Here is a 21,293-nt window from a genome sequence, read left to right as displayed (position 1 = left end):
GATGCAAGTGTGGAAATATATTTCATTACTGCGTTTTCAGCTATCCTGTAACACCATAAATCAGGGTTCTTCAAACTTTTTTTCCCCAAGACCCAGTACCATGATACCACATACCTTTGCGACCCAATTTTTATGCTTTGTCTGAAAATTTCTGAAGGAATATACAACAAAATAGCTGCAATTTTTTGACTAAAATGTGTGCATACTTTTTTCCTGATTGTAGTCAACCTTGAAAGTATTGTAAAAGGTAATAAAACACACACTCGTACAACACACACACAAGTAGCGACCCAGTAAACACTGTGTTGCGACCCAGCAATGGATCCCGACCCATGGTTTGAAGAACCCTGCCATAGATGATGTATTGGTTGCTTCCTGAGGAGAGGTTTAATTAGTTTTAATTTGCATATTTTCATTTAATTAGTTTGAAGACCTTGGATTAATGATTATTGATTTGCCTTTAAGTTCAATATTGCCCTTTTACCACTTAAAGGGACATAAAACAGGTTGAGATCTGTGCATATCCTAAAAGGGCTAATTAATTAAAAATAGTTTGCATAAAAAAATGTTTAAAAATTGCTGGCAAGTATTTAAAATTTTCAAAAATAAGCAAAATTAATTACATAGCTAAGCTGCCTGGAGAAGCCATCTCCACCCCCCTTATCAGTGTTTAGACACAGGCATTGTATTTCAACTGAGTTCACAGCTTCTAGGCATGCTCCAGCAGATAATCCCTATGCATTTTTCCATTCTACCAAAATAACAATAGACATAGATACAGCCATAGAAGGAATTGTGTGGGGGGAGTTAGAGCTGTACAATTCAGAAACTAAAAAGAAGGGTTAATGGCGAGGCACTGCAGTATAAATTTACAGGTAAAGTAATTAAAGTACATATTATATTTTGTCTCTATCCCAACTCGTTTCATGTCCCTTTAAGGCATACATTTAATATCCTTTATAGTATAGCCACCACTGTTATTATAAAGTTAATATGACCCTGCTTTTCCTGTCATGTATCTCTTGCATGTCCTTTCCTTTATGCTTTTCTCTATCTAGTCAGTGTGTGTGGCCGCACCTGGTGGTAAGAGATGGATGATCACTGCACTGGATGTGGATAGTACTGAGCTCTTGCATGCTGCGAAGCCTCGTAGCTGGCACGTTGGAGTTGGGAAGGTGAGTTGTCTTCTTGTTGCGGCGGGAACAGCATGATGAGGTAAGCCCGTGGTGACTGGAGAGAGATGGGCTGCGGCTAGATGGGTAATTCTGCATAGAGCTCTCTCTGCAGTTCTGCTCAAACATCTGCTCATCCATAAACTCATGGTTCTGTGGAGACATCAGTTGTTAGTGGCAGATTGTGAAAACCTTTCGGTCTTCACTATAACAAAGGAGACTCAGTTATTAGTTGTGAAACAAAGTAACAATAAATATGGATTAGTGTGAGAATAAACAGTAACTACTCATTTTATTTTATTACTCTGTATAAACAAAAGGCACATGATGGTACCAAAGCAGCACATCCCATTCATGTGACTCACATAAAGTTTTTGAAGACTAAAGGGACATTCCAGCCAAGATTGGAAACCACATGAATGCATTTCAGTTTTGAATAGAATCATTTTTGTAATATGCGCGTATTAGCAAAAATGCTTCTAATAATAGCTATAGCTTTTTCAAAAGTGTATTTAAGTATGCAGCGTGCACCAGCATTTTAAACATAACACTTGCTCAGAGAAACTAAAGTGCTTGTACCAGCTGGTAATGACTCAGTTTAATTGCTGATATGATACAAGCCCCACTGGTGCTCTGAGCTGCTGTAGAATTTAAAATGCTGGTGCACTGAAAATATCTAGCTATTATAGTGTTCGTAGAAACAAAATGTGAACACCATCACGGTGATAACTTTTACTAGAAGCATTTTTGCTAATGCATATATATTGCAAATATGTTTCTTTTAAAATATGTAAAATCTATGTGCATTTAAATTTTGACCGGAATGTCCCTTTAAAGTATAGACTTTTTTTTTTTCTTTTGTTTGCAGGTGATGCATTAAACATTTTGTTCTATATCCGTTTTGTTCTAGATTTTTAATCCTGTTTTTATTTATTATTTTATTGAGCAAATAGTAACAAGATTACTACCTGTTATTAAAATTATAAATGGCATTTGACCAAGCACTTTGGTGATTGCTAAACAGTGATAGGCCTTTTAAAATATAAAATAAAATATCAACCTTTCTCTGTTTAAATTAAAAAATGATCATTGGACACTTCTTTAGATACAATTTGTATGAAAGAGAAACATTTTATTTAATCCCACTTTCATCAGACTGCTTAATAATTGTTTTAATGAGCAAACCCATTTAAAAAAAAAGAAAAACAAACTATTGCGTTTCTGGGAAAGTCAGTTTATATTGATCTGTTCTGCAAGAGACATTAAACACCTTGAGGTTGTAGTATACATTGTTTAATTATGTGTAGCAGAAATAATTTTGCAATATATTCTAAATAGTCATTGGTTGTACACTCTTGTGACTAATTAATAGTTGTCCCTGATTGGCCTCAGCAGACGACAACTTAGGTTAAAACATGGTGGCACCTTTGCACTTATATTTACTTATATAAACTTTTTTTTATATTTAAACAACTAATATAATTAAAAAAATAAATTTGCATGTTACTCTATTCTTTGCTTTGAATACATCATTCTGATGAGAAATGTATTTACTGTTTAATGTCCCTTTGAAGCTATATGGAATTCCAAAAATACTTTCACGATTCAGAGAGAGTAAAATAAAAAAAATTCCAATAAACATATTATATCAAATTTCTTATTCTCTAGCTTGCATTGAGGTATGTGCACGTTTTTAGAACTAAATGGCAGCAGTGCGTGGGTGTATCAGTATGCTGAGGTGATTTGTAAAGTTTTTAACATTTGTCTGCTAAATCTGAATCATGAAAGTGTAATTTTGAATTAATGTCACTATTGCATTTTGTGAAGCATTTGACATTTGCAAAAAAATAAATTTAAAAGATTTTTCCTCAATTAGGGCCGCAAATTTCCACAAGTCTCTAAATTAATAAGAAATTCCAGTGGACGAGCAAGAATTATGTTTATAGAACAAATAAAATAAGGCTGTAATGCTCACTTCACATTAATTAATAGCATCAGTCATATAGTGCAGCCTAGAAGGAAAATTTCTATATGAGCAAGAAAGGTAAAGTAGATCACGCTAAACAGCACCTATAAGACAGTATAGTATAAGAGTAAGACAAGGTACAAACAATCTGTGTAGAAAAATTCAAATACATTTATTAATCTAAATATATCAACATGTAAAAACACACATACAAGTCAGGGATCCCCATTCAGAATAGAATGCAAAGATATGGCCAAATAGAAAAATAAAGTGGTGCACCACTAATGCTCCAAAAAGCAAATAAGCAAGGATTTCCAAGGCTGCTTGGAAATGATAAGCAAAGCAATAAGCATGTACGCATGAGTGTTAGCAAGCTCAGCAAAGCAATCAATGCCAGTAAAGTTCTCCAACTATTGCTGGAAAGCGTATTGCACAAAGCAGACAAAAATCAGCATGAAGAAAAGTATATCCACAAGCAGTTGTTAAATCTTCAAACAACCTGACATGTCTTAGCAAAGTCACAGTAAGTAACCCTCTGCGTGCGATATAGTTCAAGCATATGTACTTCATTCAATCATCCCACATGTCACAGGTGCTGCATTTTCAGATAGTAAGCAGAATGCATTCAGCGTTTACTTCGGTAAGCCGGACAGATGAATACTTATTCACATGCAGTATGTCACCAACTAGGAATATTCCACAGGCTGCAGAGGGTGAACGAGGTAGAGAGGGGATATCCCTGTGCGCGTTTCACTCCACTCTCGTGGGCGCTCGGAGCTTCTTCCGGATTATGACGTCACCCCAGCAAGGTTGCTATTTATTGGATGCAGGTGTCACATGGTACTCAGCAGAACTGCCAGGATTCTTAAAGAGCCATTACATTATCACATCAATGTAACACTTATGCGGTTGGCTTGTTAGGCATTTTTTCTATTAGTCAAATGTTCCAAAACAGCCTATTTGCAACCTAGATACTGGGCATGAAAGGTTAAAAGAATTTGCAACATTAACAACCATAATATATATATTGAAATAGTGTTTCAAAAAATTATGAAACCGGAACAATTTGATTACATTTGAAATTCAATTTGTACATTTTTTCAAACAATAGTTACTCGCAGGCTGCCGAAATTTTGAGGGAATAAGCAGTAAATCTGCTTGTTAGAGAGAACGTTACTTTTACTGAATGTTCAGGTTAAGAAGGAGGCGAACTCCAGTTTCTTTCATGTAATTGGCAAGAGTCCATGAGCTAGTGACATATGGGATATACATTCCTACCAGGAGGGGCAAAGTTTCCCAAACCTCAAAATGCCTATAAATACACCCCCCCACCACACCCACAATTCAGTTTTACAAACTTTGCCTCCTATGGAGGTGGTGAAGTAAGTTTGTGCTAGATTTCTACGTTGATAGGCGCTTCTCAGCATGCTGAAGCCCGGTTTCCTCTCAGAGTGCAGTGAATGACAGAGGGATGTGAAGGGAGTATTACCTAGTGAATGCAATGGTCATCCTAACGGGGATCGGTTATCGTTCGTAGAGATTCTTCTCCTACCTCCCTTTTCAGATCGACGATATATTCTTATATACCATTACCTCTGCTGATTCTCGTTTCAGTACTGGTTTGGCTATCTGCTATATGTAGATGAGTGTCTTTTGGTAAGTATGTTTTCTTTTATTTAAAGACACTCTCAGCTATGGTTTGGCACTTTATATGTTAAGTTCTAAATATATGTTTTTATACTTATATTTGCCATGATTCAGGTTAATCAGTATATTTTCTTTTTTACAGACTGTCAGTTTCATTTTTGGGAAATGCATATAAATAAATATTTTCTTACCTGAAAATTATTTCAAATTCTAAATTGCGGGCTGTTAGGCTCGCGGGAGCGCAAAATGCTATAATTTATTGCGTAATTTTTGGCGTGAGACTTTTTTTGGCACGAGAATTACGTTTGTTGACGTTATGACGTCATTTCCGGCGTCTTAGTTGGCGCCCAGAGTTTTCACATAGTTGCGTCATCTATGACGCTCGTGTTTGTTGCAGACGTTTTTGGCGCCAAAAATTATTTTGTCAATTGTGGGCGTCATACTTGACATTATTTAAGTCATTATTTCTTTTTGCTTCTGGTTTCCATAGGCTTATTCTGTTTGCATTTTTTCCCTTTCCTGAATCTGTCATATAAGGAAATTGATAATTTTGCTTTATATGTTGTTTTTTTCTATTTACATATTGCAAGATGTCTCAAACTGACCCTGTCTCAGAATCTACTTCTGGAATGCTGCTGCCTGATGTTGGTTCTACCAAAGCTAAGTGCATTTGTTGTAAACTTGTGGTAACTGTTCCTCCAGCTGTAGTTTGTGTTAGTTGTCATGATAAATTTTCAAAAGCAGACAATATATCCATTAGTAATAATCCATTATATGTTGTTGTTCCTTCAACATCTAATGTTCAGGATATTCCTGTTAATGTGAGAGAATTTGTTTCTAATTCTATTCAGAAGGCTCTGTCTGTTATACCACCTTCTAATAAAAGAAAAAGGTCTTTTAAAGCTTCTCATAAATTCGAAGAATTTTTAAATGACCGACCGCATTCTGATTTATCTATCTCTGATGAGGATCTATCTGGTTCAGAAGATTCTGCCTCAGATATGGACACTGACAAAACGTAATATTTATTTAAAATGGAATATATTTGTTCTTTATTAAGAGGTGTTGATTGCATTAGATATGGAGGAGACTAATCCTCTTGATATAAAAAACAGTAAACGTTTAAATTCGGTTTTTAAACCTCATGCAGTTATTCCAGAGGTTTTTCCAGTTCCTGATGCTATTTCAGATGTAATTTCTAGGGAATGCAATAGTCTGGTTACTTCATTTACTCCTTCTCCAAGGTTTAAGAAACTGTACCCTTTGCCGACTGATAGATTGGAGTTTTGGGAAAAGATCCCCAAAGTTGATGGGGCTATTTCTACTCTTGCTAAGCGTACTACTATTCATACAGCGGATAGTACGTCTTTTGAAGATACTTTAGATAGGAAGCTTGAATCTTATCTAAGGAAGGCTTATTTATGTTCAGGTCATCTTCTTAGGCCTGCTATTTCTTTGGCTGATGTTGCTGCGGCTTCAACTTTTTGGTTGGAAACTTTAGCGCAACAAGTACCAGATCCTATGTGTATAGCATTGTTACGCTAATTCAACATGCTAAATAATTTCATTTGTGATGCCATTTTTTATATCATTAGAATTGATGTCAGATATATGTCTTTAGCTATTTTAGCTAGAAGAGCTTTATGGCTTAAATCCTGGAATGCGGATATGACTTCTAAGTCAACGTTGCTATCTCTTTCTTTCCAAGGTAATAAATTATTTGGTTCTCAGTTGGATTCTATCATTTCAACTGTCACTGGGGGGAAGGGAGCCTTTTTGCCTCAGGATAAAAAATCTAAGGGTAAATTTAGGGCTGCTAACCGTTTTCGTTCCTTTCGTCAGAATAAGGAACAGAAACCTGACCCTTCCCCTAAAGGAACGGTTTCCAATTGGAAGCCTTCTCCAGTCTGGAATAAGTCCAAGCCTTTTTAGAAAACCAAAATCAGCCCCCAAGTCCACATGAAGGTGGGGCCCTCATTCCAGCACAGGTGGTAGTGGGCAGACTATGATTTTTCAGAGATGTTTGGATCAATTCAATCCAAAATCATTGGATTCAGAACATTGTTTCTCAAGGGTACAGAATAGGTTTCAAGATAAGACCGCCTGTGAGAAGTTTCTTTCTCTCACGCATTCCAGTAAACCCAGTAAAGGCTCAGGCTTTCCTGAAGTGTGTTTCAGACCTGGAGATATCTGGGGTAATTGTGCCAGTTCCATATCTGGAACAGGGTCTGGGGTTTTATTCAAATCTGTTCATTGTTCCAAAGAAAGAATTCTTTCAGACCAGTTATGGATCTAAAAATTTTGAATCGTTATGTAAGGATACCAACATTCAAAATGGTGACTATAAGGACTATTCTGCCTTTTGTTCAGCAAGGGCATTATATGTCTACAATAGACTTAAAGGATGCTTATCTTCATATTCCGATTCATCCAAATCACTATCAGTTCCTGAGATTCTCTTTTCTAGACAAGCATTACCAATTTGTTGCTCTTCCTTTTGGCCTAGCAGCAGCTCCAAGGATCTTTTCAAAGGTTCTCGGTGTCCTACTCTCTGTAAGAGTGGGGTATTGCAGTGTTTCCTTATTTGGACGATATCTTGGTACTTGCTCGTCTTTACATTCTGCAGAATCTCACACAAATCAACTAGTGTTGTTTCTTCAAAGACATGGTTGGGGGATCAATTTACCAAAAAGTTCCTTGTTTCCTCAGACAAGGGTAACCTTTTTAGGATTCCAAATAGATTCAGTATCCATGACTTTGTCTCTAACAGACAAAAGACGTCTGAAATTGGTTTCAGCTTGTCAGACCCTTCAGTCTCAGTCATTCCCTTCAGTAGCTATGTGCATGGAGGTTTTAGGTCTCATGACTGCAGCATCGGACGCGATCCCCTTTGCTCATTTTCACATGAGACCTCTTCAGTTTTGTATGCTGAGCCAATGGTGCAGGGATTATACAAATATATCACAATTAATATCCTTAAATCCCAATATTCGACTATCTCTGACTTGGTGGTTAGATCACCATCGTTTAGTTCAAGGGGCCTCTTTTGTTCGTCCAAACTGGACTGTGATCACAACAGATGAAAGTCTTTCAGGTTGGGGAGCTGTCTGGGGATCTCTGACAGTGCAGGGGGTTTGGAAATCTCAAGAGGCGAGATAACCAATCAATATTTGAGAACACCGTGCAATTCTCAGAGCTCTTCAGTTTTGGCCTCTTCTGAAGAGAGAACCATTTATTTGTTTTCAGACAGACAATGTCACAACCGTGGCGTATGTCAATCCTCAAGGTGGGACTCACAGTCCTCGGGCTATGAAAGAAGTATCGCGGATACTTGCACGGGCGGAATCCAGCTCCTGTCTAATCTCTGCGGTCCATATCCCAGGTATAGACAATTGGGAAGCGGATTATCTCAGTCGCCAGTCTTTACATCCGGGAGAATGGTCTCTTCACCCAGATGTTTCTTCAGATTGTTCAGATATGGGGGCTTCCAGAAATAGATCTGATGGCTTCTCATCTAAACAGGAAACTTCCCAGGTATCTGTCCAGGTCCAGGGATCCTCAGGCGGAAGCAGTGGATGCGTTGTCACTTCCTTGGAATTATCAACCTGCCTATATCTTTCTGCCTCTAGTTCTTCTTCCAAGAGTGATTTCCAAAATCATAATGGAGCGTTCATTTGTACTGCTGGTGGCTCCAGCATGGCCACACAGGTTTTGGTATGCGGATTTTGTTTGGATGTCCAGTTGCCAACCTTGGCCACTTCCATTAAGGCCAGACCTTCTATCTCAAGGTCCATTTTTCCATCAGGATCTCAAATCATTAAATTTGAAGGTATGGAGATTGAACGCTTAGTGCTTAGTCATAGAGGTTTCTCGGACTCTGTGATTAATACTATGTTGCAGGCTCGCAAATCTGTGTCTAGAAAGATTTATTACCGAGTTTGGAAGACTTACATTTCATGGTGTTCTTCTCATAAATTCTCTTGGCATTCTTTTAGAATTCCTAGAATTTTACAGTTTCTTCAGAATGGTTTGGATAAGAGTTTGTCTGCAAGTTCTTTGAAAGGACAAATCTCTGCTCTTTCTGTTCTGTTTCACAGAAAAATTGCTAATCTTCCTGACATTCATTGTTTTGTACAGGCTTTGGTTCGTATCAAACCTGTCATTAAGCCAATTTCTCCTCCTTGGAGTCTTAATTTGGTTTTGAGGGCTTACAGGCTCTTCCGTTTGAGCCTATGCATTCTCTGGACATTAAATTACTTTCTTGGAAAGTATTGTTTCTTTTGGCCATCTCTTCTGCTAGAAGAGTTTCTGAATTATCTGCTCTTTCTTGTGAGTCTCCTTTTCTGATTTTTCATCAAGATAAGGCGGTTTTGCGGACTTCATTTAAATTTTTACCTAAAGTTCTGAATTCTAACAACATTAGTAGAGAAATTGTTGTCCCTTCGTTGTGTCCTAATCCTAAGAATTCTTTGGAAAGATCTTTACATTCTTTGGATGTGGTAAGAGCTTTGAAATATGTTGAAGCTACTAAAGATTTCAGAAAGACTTCTAGTCTATTTGTTATCTTTTCTGGTTCTATGAAAGGTCAGAAGGCTTCTGCCATTTCTTTGGCGTCTTGGTTAAAGCTTTTGATTCGTCATGCTTATTTGGAGTCGGGTAAATCCCCGCCTCAGAGGATTACGGCTCATTCTACTTGGTCAGTTTCTACTTCCTGGGCTTTTAAGAATGAAGCTTCTGTTGATCAGATTTGCAAAGCAGCAACTTGGTGGTCTTTGCATACTTTTACTAAGTTCTACCATTTTGATGTTTTCTCTTCTTCAGAAGCAGTTTTTGGTAGAAAAGTTCTTCAGGCAGCTGTTTCAGTTTGATTCTTCTGTTTATATTTTCAGTTTTTTTCATTATAAAGATTAAAACTTTTGATTTGGGTTGTGGATTGATTTTTCAGCGGAATTGGCTGTCTTTATTTTTATCCCTCTCTCTAGTGACTCTTGCATGGAAGTTCCACATCTTGGGTATTTGCTATCTCATATGTCACTAGCTCATGGACTCTTGCCAATTACATGAAAGAAAACATAATTTATGTAAGAACTTACCTGATAAATTCATTTCTTTCATATTGGCAAGAGTCCATGAGGCCCACCCTTTTTTGTGGTGGTTATGATTTTTTTGTATAAAGCACAATTATTCCAATTCCTTGTTGATGCTTTCGCTCCTTTCTTATCACCCCACTTCTTGGCTATTCGTTAAACTGAATTGTGGGTGTGGTGGGGTGTATTTATAGGCATTTTGAGGTTTGGGAAACTTTGCCCCTCCTGGTAGGAATGTATATCCCATACGTCACTAGCTCATGGACTCTTGCCAATATGAAAGAAATGAATTTATCAGGTAAGTTCTTACATAAATTATGTTTTTTCGTTTAGACCATTAGGGGACAGTGTTTTGAGGTTGTACATCCATCTGGTTTCTTTTTGGAGAAGGATTGTTTCTATGTTTCCACCTCTCCTACTAGCCTTATATTGATGAGGCTATACGTCAACTTTCTGACTCTAATCAATACACTCCAGTGTCTAATCATGACTTTCAGAAATCACATAATGAGTTATTATTTCTCTTAAATGATGCTAGGAGATCCAACTTGATCACTAGTCAAGAACAAAGCTACCTGTATAACGTAAAACCTAAGATACCAGTTTTTTACTGGATTCCCAAACGAAAAACTGAATTTTCACCTTCTTCTTAACCTGAACATTCAGTAAAAGTAACGTTCTCTCTATCAAGCAGATTTACTGCTTATTCCCTCAAACCTTCGGCAGCCTGCGAGTAACTATTAATGTTTGAAAAAAATGTACACATTGAATTTCAAATGTAATCAAATTGTTCCTGTTTCATAATTTTTTGAAACACTATTTCAAAATATATATATTATGGTTGTTAATGTTGCAAATTCTTTTAACCCTTCATGCCCAGGATCTAGGTTGCAAATAGGCTGTTTTGGAACATTTGACTAATAGAAAAAATGCCTAACAAGCCAACCGCATAAGTGTTACATTGATGTGATAATGTAATGGCTCTTTAAGAATCCTGGCAGTTCTGCTGAGTACCATGTGACACCTGCATCCAATAAATAGCAACCTTGCTGGGGTGACGTCATAACCCGGAAGAAGCTCAGAGCGACCACGAGAGCGGAGTGAAACGCGCACAGGGACGCGTTGCTTTGTCGCTACCTCAACTTGCCAGGGAAATCCCCTCTCTACCTCGTTCACCCTCTGCAGCCTGTGGAACATTCCTAGTTGGTGACATAGTGCATGTGGATAAATATTCATCTGTCCGGCTTACCGAAGTGAACGCTGATTGTGTTCTGCTTACTATCTAAAAGTGCAGCGCCTGTGACATGTGGAATGATTGAATGAAGTACATATGCTTGAGCTATATCGCACGCAGAGGGTTACTTACTGTGACTTTGCTAAGATATGTCAGGTTGTCTGAAGATTTAACAACTGCTTGTGGATATACTTTGCTTCATGCTGATTTTTGTCTGCTTTGTGCAATACGCTTTCCAGCAATAATTGGAGAACTTTGCTGAGCTTGCTAACACTCATGCGTACAAGCCTATTGCTTTGCTTATCATTTCCAAGCAGCCTTGGACATCCTTGCTTTTTGGAGCATTAGTGGTGCACCACTTTAGTTTTCTATTTGGCCATATCTTTGCATTTTATTCTGTATGGGTGTTTTATATGTTTATATATTTAGATTAATAAATGTATTTGAATTTTTCTACTCAGATTGTTTGTACCTTGTCTTACTCTTATACTATACTGTCTTATAGGTGCTGTTTATCCTAGACTTTTAGATCACACTGATTTGTGTGATCTACTTTACCTTTCTTGCTCATATAAGAATTATGTTTAACATTGGGTGAACTAGTCATTTTTTTCTCTGGGTTATTAACTTTTTTTTTTTTTCATAGCTAGTACACCAGAGTGATATTTCAATAATTGGTTTAATAAGTGTATGCCCTCAACTTCTGTACTACCATAAGAGGCCTGTTTTTAAGCCTTAGAGCACAATAATTGGAGAACTCTTTTAAATTGCAATCACCATTATTATTTAATTTGTGTAGAAAAAAATAGAGCAAAACCCTTCCAAACATAAAACAGAATAACAATTTGCATGCACAGCTCCTTCCAGTTTGCACAAAAGACAAAACACATTATGTACAATTCAAACCGAAAACAATTTAAGGGTGGACACTTTCACTGGTATCTATGGGTTCTAGAAATATTTTGCCCTATCAAAGAGTATTTGAATTTGTAGAAATGTGTATACATATAGTAGTATGTACAAAATAAGAAGTTTAGTCTAAAGTATTACATTTAGCAATGTGTAATTTGGAAACAAAGAAATAATATTGAATGATTTTGCTTAGTTTGACAATAATTTAGTTTCAACCCAGTGAACCTGTCCATCCTTATCAAACAACTGACATATTGAAAAAAGAAAATGAATACCTTGATGGTGGAAGATCGTACAGATAACAGGGGATCATCCCCAAGATAGGACAATCCCTACAGGACAACATGCCAACAGAAGATAAGAACACGATTGATTTTACATTCCAGCATTCCATTTCTCAGCCCCAGCATTCCAATTTGCACATGCCAGGTTTTAGAAAGCAAGGAGACCCACTCAAAAACACAAGTTCATTCACATGTAAACACCTAGGTAGGCTGAGAAGCAGCAATGCCCTACTGGGAGCTAGCTGCTGACTGATGGCTGCACATATATGCCTCGTTATCGGTTTGCTCAGTGTGTTCAGCTAGCTCCCAGTAGTGTATTGCTTTTCATTCACCAAGTATACAAAGACAACTAGGCAAATTTGATATTAGAAATCAACTGGAAAATTGTTTAATTCCTTGCTCTTTCTATATATATTTTCACAAATAAGCTTCATGCAGAAGATCTGCATAATATGTATAATTAGTTTTGCTTGCAGGGTTTCACTATTCAAGAGCATTCAAGTATTTACCCATTGAAAAGCCAATTGAGTATGTGTTTCTAGTCTCCTTAAAGGGACGCTGATGATTCAGATAGAGCATGCAATTTAAAGCAATTTTCTATTTTACTCCTATTAATTTTTCTTCGTTCTCTTGCTATCTTTATTTGAAAAAGAAGGCATCTACGCTAAGGAGCCAGCAAATATTTGGTTTAGAACAATGGACAGCGCATGTTTATTGATGCTGTCCAATCAGCAAGGACAACCAAGGTTGTAAACCAAAAATGGGCCGGCATCTAAACTTACATTCTTGCTTTTCAAATAAACATACCAAGTGAATGAAGAAAATTTGATAGTTGGAGTAAATTAGAAAGTTGCCTAAAATTGCATGCTCTATCTGAATTACGAAAGAACAAAATTGGGTTCAGTGTCCCTTTAAAGGCACATGGTGTTTTTTCACATTTGAATATACATGTAATTTCTAATTTGCTAATGCACGTATTTTCCATTAACAATAGTGTGCATGGTTCTCACACACGTGCAGAGCACCACATAGAATGTCACCTGTTTTGACAGGTAGTGTGCAACAGTTTATATATAAAAGCAATGGCATGGCTAGTGCTAAGTTCAGAACCATTTTATAAACACTGAGCAAATTAGGATATCTTGCTTTGTTATAAATATAAAAAGTGACAATTTAAATATGAGTTTGTAATTGCTGGTTATGTAAGGGGGGATAAGGAAATATAAGAATGTTATACTTATGCATCTAAATCTTGTTGTTTGTTTCACATATATATGTATATATTACCATTGTAACCAACAAATGGCTCACATTGAACTTGTGAATGTATAAATCATAGGTCTCCTTCACTCTAAAACCATTTATTTTTATTTCCAATCCCATACAGAAAACAAAATACAGTATATTTATTGACCTGGAAATTCTCACTTGTGGTTAAAGATTTCTTTGACATTTTTGTATTTTATACAGTAAAGCTGCAGAAATGTTCTTTTCCCAAAATAGAGATTAAGGAATCTTTGGTTCACTGCAAATAGTAAATTGAAAAAGGGAACTGTTTTTTATTTTATTTTACAGGTGGCCCTCTGTTTACGCTGGTTCAATTTGCGCCGTTTCAGAATAACAACCTTTTTTTCAGTCATGTGACTGTTATTGAAAAGCTTTTGGAAAGCAAAGTGCACTAATTAAAATAGCCAGTAGGTGGAGCTGTCCGCTTGTTTTGAAGCAAAGTTATGCAACTTAGCCTGAAATTAATCTGTGTACACAGAACAGACATTAGCTATCGAGCAACAAGTTTTAGCAGCCACTTCCCTATTATCTTCCTGTCCAGCTGCTTGAGATGAGGGTGCCTAACTGCCTATTAATCACTGCAGATTGAAATGCATAGAATAGGTGCAGACCCAATATTATCTAACATGCTAACAATGCAGAGAGCTGATTGCAGCAAAATGCAAGTAAAAAAACGTTTTTGTTTATTAAACTTAGTTTGATGATGATGCAGCCTGTTGTGTGATTATTTAATTAGGTGCTGTTAGCAAATGTTTTTGTTCATTAAACTTAGTTTGATGATGATGATACAATCTATATTATTAGGTTTATAATGCTGTTTAGCATTTAAAGTCTTCATTTCAAAGCTTTAAAAATAATGTATTAGATGTTACTTATGACAATTTTGAGAGGGGCCTGGAACCTAACCCCCTCACTTCCCATTGACTTACATTATAAACTGGGTTTCAATTTACAACCATTCCTCCTGGAACCTAACCCCGGCGTAAACTGAGGGCTACCTGTATTTATTTATTTAACGCTACTACTATTGGTTTGTATAGATTCTGAAAAATCTTAAGTGTAATGTATCGACTAAAATGTTTGATTTGTGTAGAAAATGATTATTTCTATTATGTTTAGTAATTAATAAACCCCTTTACTATGTAGATATTTAGTAACTATCATTGCTTCATTTTATTATGACTCATGCTTATCTATTAAATATTATGTTTTTATAAAGAGAAACAGAACTCCAAGAATTCTATGTCATTTATTAAAACAAAAATCATGTTATTGACATCCAAAATAAAGTATTTTGTTTAGAAGAGTTATCTGAATGTTAAAACACAGGAAAAGTACCCATAAAAGCTAAAAAATAGGACACACTGACCTAAATTAGCAGTAATAATAATGATAATTTAAATAATAAAATAGTACTAGTAATATTATCTTTACGATCACATTTCAATAACAAACTGGATATATTAGGCTTTTAAATAAACATTCTTGTTTTTTCCATGAAAATAAATGAGTTTTGGGATGTAATTTATTTTTAAATGTGTACTTGTTCTGTACATAAACTCATAGCTATCTAATAAGAAGTTAGTGTTTGCAAGAAAATATAAAGGGACAATTATTCTTATTTTTTTCTTTGAACCTTTTTTAAAATAGGTGTTACAGAATCTATTTAGTCTTTGATTTAAAATAAAATGATGCCCATGTGCTATATAAACATTTTACATTACAAGTTTGTGGATGTTTGTTCATTGCCACAAATAGAATTGTGAGTGTTGTATCTATCAGCCAGTGACAATTTATACTACATGATGCACTTTCTTTGAGCTTTAAAATAGTATTTACTATTCCATGAACATAGGTAATTGTAATACTTTTAATGGATGGTCTTTGAATGCATTATATCATTTTAGTACAATGCACTTTTAAATAAATAATTATTTTTATGGATGACGCTTCTGGAGTTTTACATTATTGCCCAACATGAGTTAAAATGTACAAAAAATATATTTTGTGTAAAATGAAGTAAAATATGACCATAATTTGTCATCTTGATTTGTTTTTCCTCCACAAAAAAATCTCAAACCACAGAGAAGTCCATTTGTAGCAAAATGTTCATATGCAAGTCATTAGCATTATGGCAATAAATTAATAGGAAGAGAACAAAAATATAAAACAGAAATTAGATACACAGCCAAATTCATTCCATAATGCAATTTTTTTAACAAAAATAACAAATAATCTTGTGCGCACATTTTTATACCTAGCAAAAATTGTAACAACATGGAATTTAGTAAATACAGCTGGACTACCAACTTTAATTGATTTAGCTTTTTCTTTTCTTTTTTCCGTTTTTTTAACTTTTTCAAAAATAATTATTAATCAATAATATTTAAGATACAAGTAAACTTGTATATTTTACCTACAATGTATCAAATAATTATATGGCAGGGTAACCTGTTCTTTCGTTTACTAATTTGTTGTATTAATTCCTCTGTATAATGATGGATGTTAAATGTATTGTGTTGAATATATATTTTTTATTTTCTAAACGAACAATAATTAAGGCTGAGCTGCAAATATTCTAAAAGCGACAGTAAAGATTTTTAAAAAAAAAAAAATCCAGGAAGCTTTAGATACCGCACCTAATAATATTTTTTTTTGGTCCATTGTTTTTTTTGTTAAAAGAACAGTCTAGTCAAAATTAAACTTTTATGATTCAGATAGGGCATGTAATTTTAAACAACTTTCCTATTTACTTTTATCATCAAATTTGCATTGTTCTCATGGTATTCTTTGTTGAAAGCTAAACCTAGGTAGGCTCATGCTAATTTATAAGCCCTTGAAGGCTGCCTTTTATCTGAATGCATTGATATTTTTCACAGCTAGATGGTGTTAGTTCATGTATTCCTTATCAATAACATTTTCCTCACGCACATGGAGTTACCTTGGAGTCAGCACTGATTGGCTAAAATGCAAGTCTATCAAAAGAACTTAAAAAAGAGGGCAGTCTGCAGAGGCTTATATACAAGGTAATCACAGAGGTAATAAGTATATTAATATAACAGTGTTGGTTATTAAAAACTGGGGAATGGGTAATAAAGGGATTATCTATATTTTTAAAGTGACAGTAAACACCAGAATTTTTGTTGTTTAAAAAGGTAGATAATCCAGTGATGTGCAGTCACTAGAGGCAGGTGAGGCAGTGCTTCACCTCTCATATGGGCAAAAATATTTTTTTTTTTTATTGGCTTTAAAAAATGGAGAGGCACAAGCAGGTCTGCCCACCATTACACAACATGCTGCGCCACCTACTGGATGCAAGTGGTTAAGATCATTGCATGGCCCATTAACTGCTTATTTGAGGCAGTCCTATTTGGGCTGAACCAATCCAGCGAGAGGCATTAGTAAGTGGAACATAGGGTTGGGGCTAGATGTTAAATCATAGTATAAAACAAAACAAAAACCGAAAAAAACAACTTTCATATATTTTGTTGCTGTCCTGTGAACCTGCTAGCTTTGCTAAAGTGAAAAAAAGAGTTCTGTTCTTCACCTCTAAGTGCAGTGGAATGTGCCACTGTCACTTCCTGAATCCTTACAGAGCAGGAAAAGAGGCACAGAGAGCAGTGTTTCAGCCACATCTTATTAAAGTAAGATTTTACTGAAAGGGATTCTGTTAGTGAAAATGATAATTTAATGAATGTGGTTTAGTATTTTTTTACTCTTTTACAGCAGGGTCGTTTTTGTATTTTGTTTACTCAAACTTTACACCCACTAACTTAGCAGCTTGCCTCTGTACTTCACACTAAATTATAGACTAATTTTCTGAACTCTCTTTAGCTCTGCTGTTTTATTACTTTAAAATGCAGTGGTCCCCCCCTTGTGTGTGTGTGTGTGTGTGTGTGTGTGTGTCTCTCTCTATCTATCCATCTCTCTCCTTATGTGTTGTTCTCCCCCATGGTCTCTTTCTCTCTCTGTCTCTCTTCCTCCCCCTCTGACTCTCATCCCTTATGTAATGAAAGAATCTATAAGCATAATTTGCAGCATTAAAGTAAAAAGTATGTTTTAAACATATTTTAATGGGCATGGATTTCTAGATCTCATAATCAGAGCAAGCATTGTGTTATCTGGCAAGAGTTTCTGTTACTATCCTTTTAGACTAAAATCAGATGTTTACTAAGTTGACCAGTTTTCCAAGACACCATTTAAAGGGACATGAAACCCATATGCAAATTTAAATAACTTTCCAATTTACATCTAATATCTAATTTTCTTCATTCTTTTGATGTACTTTGTTGAAAATCATATCTAAATATGCTCAGTATCTGCTGATTGGTGGCTGCACATAGATACCTCATGTGATTGGCTCACCCATGTGCATTGCTATTTCTTCAACAAAGGATATCTAAAGAATGAAGGCGTATCCTAGCCACTGCCTCACCATCCTCTGACGTCACTGCACGTCACTGAGATAATCCCTTTATTACCCATTCCCCAGTTTTTCATAACCAACACAGTTATAATAATATACTTTTTACCTCTGTGATTATCTTGTATCTAAGCCTCTGCAAACTGCTCCCTTTATTTAGTAATTTTGACAGACTTGCATTTTAACCAATTAGTGCTCACTCCTAGGTAACTTCACGTGTGTGAGCTCAATGTTATCTATATGAAACATATGAACTAACGCCCTCTAGTGGTGAAAAACTGTCAAAATGCTTTCAGATAAGAGGCGGCCTTCAAGGTCTAAGAAATTAGCATATGAACCTCATAGGTTTAGCTTTTTTTTTTTTTTTTTTACTTGACTGTCCCGTTAAACAATAAAACTTCTGGAGTAGACTGTGCCTTTAAAGCAGCCTATACTCATTATTTGAAGAAAGGAAAGCGAGCATCTGATACATTTCCTTCAGATGATTCTCTGATTCTAAGGCACTGGGAGCACACTGACCTTTATTCAATGGAGCTGGCTGTAAGGCTTGTGACTGGCTGTATAGCATCAGGCTCAACACTTTTTAAAAAACAGTAAGGGTTAAGTACAATAGAACCTATTTAGGTGTAAAATATATATTTCAAAAGTGTATTAGTACCGTTTTAACACATGTACTGCAGTGTTGTCAATAATTCCTGTTTCCTTAAATCTTTACTATCCTTTTAAGGGTGTAGGTTTCTATATCTAAATTGTCTCATGTTTTATCAACAAAAACCGACTCTTAGCCAACCAAAATATCTTAATTCCAATTTACAACATCAAGCAATAGCCTGATAACTTTCTTTGCGTTACTGCTCATAGTATTTTTTCTTAAATCATTCTTTAATTAAAACTCGTTGGTAATAAATTATTAACACTGATTATTTCTTTTCTACTACTAAAGGATTTTATTAGTTATAAATAACAAATGGTGTTAATTTTCCTCTGTAGCATGCTGTTTACTGAAATAAATCCGTATTGTGGTGTCCTCAAATTAATTTCACGTTTTGCATATAGAACTTAAAGGGATATGAAACCCAATTTGTTTCTTTCATGATTCAGATAGTGCATGACATTTTAAGCAACTTTCTAATGTAGCCACCAATCAGCAAGTGCTACCCAAAGGCTGAGCCAAAAATGTGCCGGCTTCTAAGCTTAAATTCCTGCTTTTTCAAATAAAGCTACCAGAGAACGAAGAAAAAGTGATAATAGCAGTAAAGTTGCTTAAAATTGTATGCACTATCTGAATCATGAAAGAACAAATTTGGGTTTAATATCCATTTAAGTATAGAAACTTTCAGTTTATGTGGGAATACCATTGGCTAAATCAGCTATTTCAAATGCCGAATAAATTTTAATACACTCCAGCAGGTAAAATGGATCACTGGGAACAAATTAAAAGGGAAAAAATTGGGTTAAACTGTTCCTTTAAGACAAGAACAAAATGGCCAAAATTTTGTCTTCAATGTGTAACACAACAATTAAACACAGGCAATCTAAATGATATAATTTTATTTGTACCTCTTGCCTGAATTTAGTACACATTGCGCAATGTGTGAAGCTTTGTTTTCCAACAATCTTTTGAATTTTATCTATTGGGGCTTTTACTCACTCATAATAATAATTATAATAATATTCCCAAGTATAATAATCCTTGTGTAAATAGTAAAAAATAATAGCTTAGTTTTTTTTTTTTTCTCTCGTGTGGTTAGGGTTAATTTTTTAAGAGTTATATAAAATCTCAAGCAAATATTTTTGTATGACTGTTATTTCTAATTATTTTTATGATTGCAGTGACCAATCTTAAAAAAAACACTTTATGTATTTACCATTTTTACTTTTATACTGTGCTAAATTCAATCAGTAATCACACCCCAGGGTCTTAGCATGAAAATGCAGTAAGAAGAAGCAAGCACGACTTACAGTTGTCTTTTCCAGGCAGTTCAGTAGGTGGTGATGTTGACTTTCTATCAAAGAAGTTGTTTTTCCAATGTGCGGCTCTTCCTCATTGGATCCCTGAACAGTCAGAAAACTCAGCTTTAATATTTTATCCTATGTACTGTAAGATAATCAGTATAAACATAAACAAGAGGAAACATTATTGGTTGATGTTTTCAACAACCTGTTCCAGCCAATCAAATGTGGCCGAGGCAGTCTGTTTTTCCTAACCGTTTTAATAAGCCCAGAAATGTATAACTGCATTGAGCAGGCCTATAGAAAAGGCACAGTAATAAACTAATATTAGTTTTAACACAAATGAGATTAGGGAAAGGGACATAAATAATGTTTTTACTTCAGAAGGAGAGGCAAGACCATAGATCCAATCATTTATCTATGGAATTCGTATAGGGGCAATATCCTGTATTAAATATGTTGATTTTTGCAGAAAAAACAAACCTGATGAGCATATAAATAATGTAATTTATCCATAAGGGTGCATCACATTCAATGTTTTGATTATTTAGACAATCAATATAAGAAATAACTCTGTATCATTTTCTTAGTTTAGCAACTAGAATTTGACTTTTATTTATTTAAATAAGCTTTATTAGGGTTGCGCATAGAGAACTTATTTATATTATTACCTATCCGTACATTTATTCTATGCAAATGTATATATAACCATTTTCTGTTTCTAGCAAACCACTCATCTCTCTTTAATGTGAGAATACAACTTCCCCTGTGGAATATAATTTTATCCCTTTGCTCTTTCTAAAGTAATTTGTTACTTTTTCTTTTTCATGTATGCAAACAGCCAAGTGATTTAATATTGAAGACATGCCTCCTAAGGAGAATTAAAGGGACATAATACTCATCTGCTAAATCACTTGAAACTGATGCAGTATAACTGTAAAAAGCTGACAGGAAAATATCACCTGAGCATCTCTATGTAAAAAAGGAAGATATTTTACCTCACAATCTACTCAGCTCAGCAGAATAAGTTCTGTGTAAAAAGTTATACTCAGCTGCTCCCAGCTGCAGGTAAAAATAAAAAAAAATGAAGAAATGAACAGCAGCCAATCAGCATCAGCAGTGCTGAGGTCATGAACTCTTACTGTGATCTCATGAGATTTCATAGTAAGCTTCCTTTACCTGATTGGTGAAATAATATGAGAGTTCACGAGGCTCATCCTTTCAGCTGTCCCAGGACAGACACACTAAAATGCTGCTTAGAAATCCTTTACAATGGGAGGTGGCTACTGAAGAACTTTCGAGGTAAAATCTCTTTCTTTTTTACATAG

At 35.3% G+C, this 21,293-nt stretch overlaps 1 protein-coding gene across 2 annotated transcripts in view; it reads right to left on the bottom strand.

Moving 5' to 3' along the window:
- KCND3 (potassium voltage-gated channel subfamily D member 3) overlaps positions 1-21,293 on the bottom strand; it is a 587,344-nt gene that overhangs the window by 26,132 nt on the left and 539,919 nt on the right. The window contains exons 4-6 of one of the 2 annotated variants that reach the window (XM_053706631.1): positions 19,975-20,067; positions 12,294-12,350; positions 1,078-1,325 (exon numbers count right to left, since the gene is read on the bottom strand). In XM_053706631.1, the coding sequence (XP_053562606.1) occupies positions 1,078-1,325; positions 12,294-12,350; positions 19,975-20,067 (398 nt within the window). The remainder of the gene's footprint in view (positions 1-1,077; positions 1,326-12,293; positions 12,351-19,974; positions 20,068-21,293) is intronic. The other variant, XM_053706632.1, reaches the window with a different exon arrangement.

Source organism: Bombina bombina, chromosome 3 (genome assembly GCF_027579735.1).
Source record: "Bombina bombina isolate aBomBom1 chromosome 3, aBomBom1.pri, whole genome shotgun sequence".
Classification (NCBI taxonomy): domain Eukaryota; kingdom Metazoa; phylum Chordata; class Amphibia; order Anura; family Bombinatoridae; genus Bombina; species Bombina bombina.
This window is presented reverse-complemented; position numbering and strand designations above follow the sequence as displayed.